This window comes from Trichechus manatus, unplaced genomic scaffold (genome assembly GCF_000243295.1).
Source record: "Trichechus manatus latirostris isolate Lorelei unplaced genomic scaffold, TriManLat1.0 scaffold00019, whole genome shotgun sequence".
NCBI classification, from domain to species: Eukaryota; Metazoa; Chordata; class Mammalia; order Sirenia; family Trichechidae; genus Trichechus; species Trichechus manatus.
Genome location: NW_004443955.1, coordinates 13,429,068 through 13,438,351, shown reverse-complemented (window position 1 = coordinate 13,438,351; position 9,284 = coordinate 13,429,068). Strand labels below are relative to the sequence as shown.

Here is a 9,284-nt window from a genome sequence, read left to right as displayed (position 1 = left end):
TAAAGTCAGGAAAGTTGTGGGTCAGGGCTGTATTCTTTCACCATACTTATTCAATCTGTATGCTAAGCAAATAATCCAAGAAGCTGGACTATATGAAGAAGAATGTGGCATCAGGATTGGAGGAAGACTCATTAACAACCTGCAACTTGCAGATGATACAACCTTACTTGCCGAAAGTGAAGAGGACTTGAAGCACTTACTGATGAAAATTAAAGACCACAGCCTTCAGTATGGACTACACCTCAACAGAAAGAAAACAAAAATCTTCACAACTGGACCAATAAGCAAAATCATGATAAATGAAGAAAAGATTGAAGTTATCAAGGATTTCATTTTAATTGGATCCACTATCAACACCCACGGAAGCAGCAGTCAAGAAATAAAAAGACACATTGCATTGGGCAAATCTGCTGCAAAAGACCTCTTTAAAGTGTTAAAAAGCAAAAATATCACCTTTAAGACTAAGGTGCGCCTGACACAAGCCATGGTGTTTTTAATCACCTGATGTGTATGCAAAAGCTGGACGATGAATAAGGAAGACCAAAGAAGAATTGACGCCTTTGAATTGTGGCACTGGTGAAGAATACTGAATATACCATGGACTGCCAAAAGAATGAATGAATGTATCTTGGAAGAAGTACAACCAGAATGCTCCTTAGAAGCAAGAAGGGCAAAATTTTGTCTCATGTGCTTTGGACATGTTATCAGGAGGTACCAGTCCCTGGAGAAGGACATCATGGTTGGTAAAGTGGAGGGTCAGGGAAAAATAGGAAGACCCTCAAAGTGATGAACTGACACAGTGGCTACAACAATGGGCTCAAGCATAACAATGATTGTAAAGATAGCACAGGACCGGGCAGTGTTTCGTTCTATTGTACATAGAGTTGCTGTGAGTCACAACTGACGCAACGGCACCTAACAACAACCTTGTTTTTTAATCTCTTGTAATAGATTTTGATTCAAAGTGTACTTTATCCAATATAAGTATGGCCACCCCTACTGTTTTTGTTTGTTGGCTGCATGGAATATTTTTCTCTATGCTTTTATTTTCAGTCTGTTTGTGTCCTTATGTCTGAGATATGTTTCTTATAGACAGCAAAAGGATTGATCATGTTTTTTTATCCATTCTGCCACTCTCTGCCTTGTGCACGGGGCAAAGTGACTACCTCACTCATTTTGGTATTTGTCTTTCGAGTGCTTTGTATCTTCCTTGTTTTTTATTCTGATTTTTCTGTTTTTGTTTGTATTTGGGTGCTTTCTTGTGATGATCTTTTTTGTTATCTTCCTTCTTGTTTTCTGAATGTTTTTTCTGGTGATTTCTTAGTGGTTACCACATATTGTACATTACACACCTTACAATTACAACAACTTTTAACATATGAACAACAGCAACATACAACCTTAACATAATAAACCCATTCCTGTTATGCTTTTCCTTCCCCCGTTTCTGTTGGTGTGTCTCCATTAACATCAATATTCAACCTATATTCAGTAAGTTTACTTTGTACTTATTTCTTAATGCTCTTCCCTTTCTTTTTTGAGTATTTCCTTGAGCAATACTTGCAAAGCTCGTCTGGCAGTAATTCCCAGATCTTCTGTTTGTTTGGAAATGTATTAACTTCCCTCTCTGTTGCCCTGTCAGTCTGAAGTATTCCCCTCACCCTGATGCCCTTGCAGTTCTGCCCACTCCTAGTATCCATCTGTCCCAGGCTTCAGCGAGATTCAACAGCACTCTCATGCAGCGCCACGGTCTCTTTTTGTCTTCTCCCAACTGTGCAGCCCGTGTACCCCACGGCCAATTTGAGTCTCCTTAAAAAAAAATTGGGCTAGAGCTTCCTCAGATTAGCTCCTTTTCTGTGTTCCCTGTTTAAGGTTGTACCCAGCCATGTCCCAAAATGGCCGTGATGAGTGAACACTCCCGATGTTAGCGCGTAGGATCTCCCGACGTCTGTGCTGACCCTGTTCCTCCTCTCCTCCACTTCTGGACTCACCCGGACTCTCCAACACCTCAGCTGCTGTCTGGAGTTCTGAGATCTTATTTTGTGCTTGTTTTTATTTGTTGTTCAATGAGTTAGTTGCTGGGGGAATAAATGGGAGCATCCACTCACTTTGTCATCTTGCTCTGCTCTTCCCTCTCCTGAGCACATCTTGATCTTCCTAGCACATCTAGGAAGTGCTGGGCTCCTAACAGAAGTTCACGCAGTGCTTATTAATTGAGAGCTTGTCAATTGCATCGAACAAAGTGGAATTGCTGAGGGCCACCCAGGAATCAAAGACGATCATAAAGAAATTATATACCAACAGGGCTGTTAAAAAGTTAACCCACCAGAGAGATTAGAACACAAAGGAAGGAGGAGAGGTTCTAACAGGTACCTGGGGCAGGTGGGTGAGTGTTCCTCAGACTTAATATAAGCTGCAGGTTTCCTGGCAACTGGTGAGTGCTGGACAGTTTGTTGTCTGTTAAACAAATGGTCTTTATCCAGTGAAATTTCTGGGTGCTGCTCCAACATTGGAGACCCTGGGTGGTGCAGTTAACATATTTGCTGCTAAAAAAAGGTTGGAGGTTTGATTCTTCCCAGAGGCACCTCAGAAGAAAGGCCTGGAGATCTACTTCTGAAAAATCAGCCACTGAAAACCCTATGGAGCACAGTTCTACTTTGACACACTTGGGGGTCATCATGAGTTGGAGTTGACTCGACGGCAACTGTTTTGGTTCCACCATTAAAAGGGGATTCAAGTTCTTGGGTGGGAAGCTCTTTCTCCTTGATGCCTCCTACCCCCTCAGGAGCTGTGATACCCCTGCTCTGTGTCAGGCCCAAATTGGGTCCAAAGGGTTGCAACTGTCCCAGTTAGGATGGTGCGGTGCCTTTGCATGTGGGCTGGGAGGTGCAGGACCTCCTTGGGCTTGCAGTAGACAGGGGTAGGGGGTGGTGAGGGCTAAATGTTGGAGGGCCAAGGGTGTAGGGAGCAGGTGCCCATGACTGAGACTGAGCCCTGTACAAGGGGCTGCCTGCAGAGGGCCACTGCACCCCCATGGGGACGGCCAGCAAGGTGGCTGCTGCTCTGGCCACGCCAGACACACAGACTCAGTGCATCTGCCACGCTGTCATGTGTCCACCCAGGACTTTGCAACAGCACAAGCATGAGCCCCAGGATGGAATGATCGTTGAGAGACCAGCTGCCACCAGAACTGCATTTACCAGCGGCCTCTGACACTGATGACAACTGTGGCCGTCAGTCTGCAGCTCGTCCGGCTGAGTCCAGGCTAGTTATCTGAGCACTGCAGAAGGGAAGGACATAGCCTCCCCGTCAGCCCACGAGGACTGGTTTTTGTCTTGTATCTCACAGACCATCTTAGAACTGTTATGAAAAAAACATTTTATTAAACATATTCAACTTGCCTCCAGTGAAATGATTAATTTTTCATTTACAATGGTTTCCAATGTTTGTCTTCTGTTCTTTTTTTTTTTTTTTCCTTTCAAAACCAGCACCAAAAAGTAAAATAAAAATACCATGGGTACAGTACATAGTGTATGGTAACTAATGGAAAATATATACATTTGACTTCGAAACAAACAAACAAAAAGCAATGATATTATTGCCATTGAGGATCTTTCCCTGTATTCTGAGAATATCAAGCCATGGGCAACCTAGAGGGTTTCTTTTGCACCAATAAAAATAGTACCATAAGGTTGTGAGACTCTGCAGTTAGTAATACATTTGTGCAATCAAAAAGGTACAGTACTTGAGTAACAGTACAGAGTATTGTCAACGAGGCAGAGACGTCACTGTTGTAATCACAGAGCTTCACTGTCCTCCGTGCAAAGTGGAACAAGAGTGTCATGGCAGCTTTGCCAAAATCAATCCAAGTGAGCTGAGGAATTTCAGAGCAACAATGCTAGGAGGAGTTCAAAGAGCTCAGAAAAGCAGGAGCTTGGAAGCAGGGGTGTTCGGCACTGAGGGATCAGTCATTTGCGTTCTGAGGGTGTGCGGTCCTGGCCGAGGAGGCCGGCTGACACTGTCAGGATGGCTGGGGGAGGGGCTGGGATTCAGAAATAGCAGGTAGAGTACCCACCTCTGCACACGCACCTGATTGCCTGGTGTGGGGCTCTTACCTGGCAGTCCCGTCTTGGCTCCTCAGCCCCAAGAGGCTGATGTCTTTTCGTTGTCGTGTGGTGAAGCAACAGCTGGTCTGGAGCTGGGAACAATGGAAACCCAGCACCCCGGGAATTTAAGGCTTTTGTGGAAAGAGGGGGCTTGGGAAGTCTGCGGGCGGCCAAGCCGTGGCCACAGAGGACAGTGTATGTGGACAGGCCCCGGGCAGCTGCTGGGGGTTACTGTACTGCAGGCTTACACCGCTGGCTTCCTGACATCCTCTCAGCTCCCTCCCTGGAGCACCTGAGGGCCTTTCTCACCAGCTGCTTGTGGATTCAAGTGAAACTGAGAGAATTCCCTGACATCCCACCACTTCTCTGCCTCTGGGGAATTAAAAATCAAAAACAAAAACATAGCCCCTGAGACAGGGGAGAAGGTAGAGAGGATTTTGTTTTCTTTTCTGATTTAAGCTAACCCTAAAGTTGTGACATCCAAACAACAACAACAAAACAAAACACCATAAACAGTAACATAAACAGAGCACCAATAAATCAAAAAGCACTTGGAGATGACCCCAGGGAAATCAGCCTAAGTGAGACCCTCTGTCTGAAATAAAGGAGAAGGTGGCTTCCTCATGGTAACGTCCTCGAACATAAGCACCCATGAAACGCCCACCACGTTGGTGAGCAAAACAGGCCTCATGGCCCTGCGGGGCGCTGCTCCCAGCCCAGCCTGGCCTCCTGGGTAGCAGGGCCCCACTATCTTCTGTGTTCTCAAAGAGGCCAGCTTCCTCATCTCCCTCGGCTGCTGGGGAGGGAAGAGCACTGTTGAGAGTGGTGAGGGGCCTGCAGGGAGGAGAGACCTTCTCTATCCTCTCTGGGCATCACTCTCGCCCCCCCTGGAAGATGGGGCAACAATGATGGCCGTGAGGATCATGGGGAAGTGTGGTCTGGTTTACACGACGGCTCGGAAGGTGTGCAGCAATCCCAGCCAGACAGCTCCCCTCCATGACCCCGGAGGAAGAGAACTGCCCCATGCCGGGATAAAGCACTGAGGCCTTTCTATAATACAGCCCAGGGCTGAGCTTGGTTCTAAGAGGTTCTAAGATAATCAGTTTCAGGTAAATGGCCAAGGTCAATGGGAAGCCACCGGGATGTGATGCAGCATCTACAAAGTACAAAGCTTTACAAAGCACTACTAGAGCAGAGGCCCCCAGAAGGCAGTGGGGAGGAGACTCATGTACCCCTGACAAGCTGCCCCGAGCTCACCCTTATGTCAGGAAGCAATTCCCCTTCCAAAATTAGCATATGGCACGCATCTTAGCACCTTGAAAAGCTCCTGTTCCCTACGAGGTGGACAGCAGAGATCTGAAATGAAGATGCCTCCCCAAACCCTTCCTGAATATTCTCCCCCACACAGGCCGTGGAGAACTACATGGCGCTGGTGTCCTTATTGGCTTACACAGATTCAGACTCTCAAGAACAAGACTTCAAGGCAAGGTCCAGGATTTAAAAAGCAATATGTTTTCAGAGATGGGTAGAGAGGCCAAGTCCTGATTCTTGTGTGGTCAGGAAGGTAGATGAAGACGTGTGTGGGCTCCGTATCCAGAGAAGCCTCTAGCAGAGGCTGGCCGCCATTGGTCCTTCCCTCTGAATAAAGCTGCTTGGAATATAAGATGGTTCATTTTGGGGCCGTTCCCCCATGGGAATTCAAATGTCTACGGACAGCCAAGATGGAAGCCCTACATGATGGCTCTCTCTTCACCACTGTTTTCCAGAGGTGTTCCCCTTTGAGGTACACAGAATCTTAGAAACTTTAATTCTCTGTGACTCTTGCCTACTTTCTCTTACTGCAGGAAGCCATCCAGTGGCCATTAATAATATATTAAGGACAAAGCGTTAATGGCAAATGTCAAGCCCACTCTACAGTCCTATGCAGTGGGATTGTTGAGACAGCCTGTGGGTGGGTGTGGTGTGCTGGGGGAGGACTGGCCGCAAGGCTGGTGTGCTCTCGAGTGGGTGGGTGGCCTTCCACCAAGCCATGCTGCCGAGACCCACTGGGCACTGGGTCTCAGACCTCCCGTCAGGCATTGCAGCGTGGCTGGGCCATGCATCAGGAGCTGGGCTGTGGCAGCTGTGGCGGGCGCATCCTGCTGGCATAGAAGTCCCTGCAAGTCTGGCAGCAGCGCTGGTACCACCTCATGTCCTGGCAGAGGTTCTTCTCCCGGATGACCCGGCAATACACTGTCCACTGGTCTCGTGTGCATTTATAGGTCAGGGCAGCTACGGGACAGTGGGGAGAGAAAGCCCACAAGTTATGGGTAGCCTGGGGGCATCAGAGACACCCGTAGCCCTCCATGGAGCCCGTGCTGAGAGATGCGTGGTCTTTGGTCTGATGTCCACTATGGGATCCCCCTCACCCACCACGCACACTAGAGCTTTGTCAAAACGGGTGAAATTGTGCCTCCTGCCAGGCGAACGGAGGAGGCAGCTTTCTTGCTACAGGGAACAGAGCCTTGCGCCTAACCTGACCCCTGGGACTGATTTAATGGTCTGGCGGCCTCAGTGCGGGACAGGGCACTGGTCACAGTGCTCCTGAGCTAAGTGGCGAGCGAGGACACGGCCTGAATCTCCCTTGGCATCTTGGTCGTCCAGAGAGAAGAGCCCGCTAGAGGCTCTGGGTGAGTCCAGCGAGGCTTGTGCTTGGAAAAGCCACAGGAACATCTCTGCAACCGCAAAGTGCCCCCTGCCCCACAAAGCTGCTTAGAAACACCTTCATCTCGTGTAATTCCCGTGTTAGGGAAACAGGCTTTGGGTGGGAAAATAGTCCCTAAGGATTTCTATTTGGAAAAGCAGACACTTGGCTAAAAGGAAGCATGAGGTCAATATTAAGTCGATGCTCCTCTTCGCATGCCCGCACTGGCCCACGGCATGGACTGGTCAAGGGACAGGTGCACCCAGGGCCCAGGTGCTCACACGGCAGCTCCCTGCCGAACTAAAATGTTCCGAACAGTCTAACATGTCTGATCTCTTCTAAAGTATCAGCCGAAAACCACCCCCTGCCGGCATCATCAAGGTTTCACGAACAGCACCGGCACGTCTTTCACGCCCAGAAAGAAGCACATCCCTCCGCCCTCCTCACTCACAAAAAAAAAAAAAAACCAACCTACCGCCATCCAGTCGATTCCGACTCACAGCGACCCTATAGGACAGAGTAGAACCGCCCCATAGAGCTTCCAATGGGCGCCTGGGGGATGCGAACTGCCGACCTTTATTTGGTTAGCAGCCGTAGTTCCTAACCACTACGCCACCAGGGTTTCCTCCTCACTCACAGGAACCCTAAAAGGTTTACGGAACATTCCTACGTGTTCCCCTATTGTTGATAGAAGGGGATAGTGGGGCACTCAAGGTATTGCTGTGTAGTTAGCAAATGTCTTTTCCATGACAAAGAATGAAACTCCACCTCTGACGCTCAAATAAGGCGAAGAAGGGGGCTTTCTGGCTTACATAACTTCGCGGCCAGCAGGGGGCGCACCCCCACCTCCCCCACCCCCAGCGGGCGGCTGCCGAGGCACTCACCGAGGCGCGGGGAGGTGATGGTGTTCACGTTGATCTTGTCGTTGCAGGCCTCCTGGTGGCACTGTCTGTAGGCCGCGGGCTTGGAGAGGGCGGGGCACTCGCTGCCGTGGCGCCCGGTGACTTTATGCATGCACTGCACCACGCGGGACTGCAGGCCCTTCCCGCAGGTCGAGGAGCACTGCGGAGACAGGCGGCCTGAGCGGAAGGCCTCACCCGGCGGCCGCCCCACCTGTGTGTCCCTGCTGCTTGCAATAATCGCAGGCTAGAGGGCTTGGCAGCTTAGCGGCCCCCGATGGATCGAAGGGTGTGTCAAGTTACAGTGAAACCTGGGAGAGCTGGGACTCGAAGGGACTGCCTTGTTTCCGCAGCTCTCCCAAGTTTTCCGCCTTTGACAGGGTATAGTCTTACCACTCTTCTGTCACTCGTTTTGGTGGAAAATATTCGAGTTTTCCTTCTCTGACAGGTTTCTGTCTTACGCAGGTTCTGGCTTTCGCAGGTTTTACTGTAACTGCTGGGATATTAATTTACACTGGTTGCCTCTATATTTCACTTCCCAACCCTCTCACCCCTGCTCCAAGCACAGAGCAGCCTTCGAAACGCCCGAGACAGCGGGCAGGGTGGTTCAGTGGTACCCAGGTCTCCCCAGTCCTCATGGTAAGACGCTCGGCCTCTGCCCAATCTTGGGCATGCAGAGGAGCCCGGTGGAGACTGGTGTTGAACTTCCCATGATCTATAGCACGGAGGACTCAGAACTAAGTTAAAGAAAATAAAACAATGAAACTTCTTGCGTTAACAGTCAAGGAGCTAACTGTTTTAATTTATAACAGTCCCAGAGCAAAAAGTTAAGCACTCTGCTGCTAACCAAAAGGTTGGTGGTTTGAATCCACTCAGAAGAGCCATGGATGAAAGGCCTGGTGATCTACTTCCTAAAGATCACAGCCATGGAAAACCCTATGGAGCACAGTTCTATTCTGACACATGTGGAGTCACCATGAGTCAAGGTCGACTTGATGGCAACTGGTTTGGTGTAACCGTTTCTCATTCAGACGCCAAATCACTAGTTGGTGGCATCTGAGGCACTTGCAGACCCAGCACAAGGAGGCAGGGTTGTCAAAACCAAAATCAAGGTGGTTTAGCGGACAATTCCAAATTCCCATGAGTGGACCTGGTAAGGCTACCGTGTAGTTCTGTTCTGCCCCCCGTTCCTCTTCACGTCCTTTTGAAGTATTTCACAAGGGAACCCGCCAAGTATCTAGCTTCTCTAATCCTGCTGAGAGCCTGGAGCCGTTGCCCACTCTCCTGGGAGCCACTGGAACTGCCTCTCCTTTAAGTTGGGCTTTTCCCAGCCAGAGGGCCGGATCCACGTGCACACCTTCTCCATGGGTGTCCCCAAGCACCCACATGCCCATGAGTTTCAGGGTTCTGAGAGCACTCTGCAAAACTTTAACAAAGCACAGGTGGGGCAGCAGGCCACAGCTGGAGCTAATAACAGAGGCTCCTCATGGTGGAGGGAGCCTGGGGCTAGAGGGAGGCTGGGGCTAGAGGGAGGCGTGGGGCTAGAGGGAGGCTGGGGCTAGAGGGAGGCTGGGGCTAGAGGGAGGTGTGGGGCTA

At 49.7% G+C, this 9,284-nt stretch overlaps 1 protein-coding gene across 1 annotated transcript in view; it reads right to left on the bottom strand.

Annotated features, from left to right (window-relative positions):
- Nucleotides 1-6,207: 6,207 nt before the first annotated feature.
- The window catches only part of ADAMTS17 (ADAM metallopeptidase with thrombospondin type 1 motif 17), a 479,690-nt gene continuing 476,613 nt past the window's right edge, over nt 6,208-9,284 (bottom strand). The window contains exons 23-24 of the mRNA XM_004372648.2: nt 7,674-7,851; nt 6,208-6,377 (exon numbers count right to left, since the gene is read on the bottom strand). Coding sequence (XP_004372705.2) covers nt 6,208-6,377; nt 7,674-7,851 — 348 coding nt within the window. The remainder of the gene's footprint in view (nt 6,378-7,673; nt 7,852-9,284) is intronic.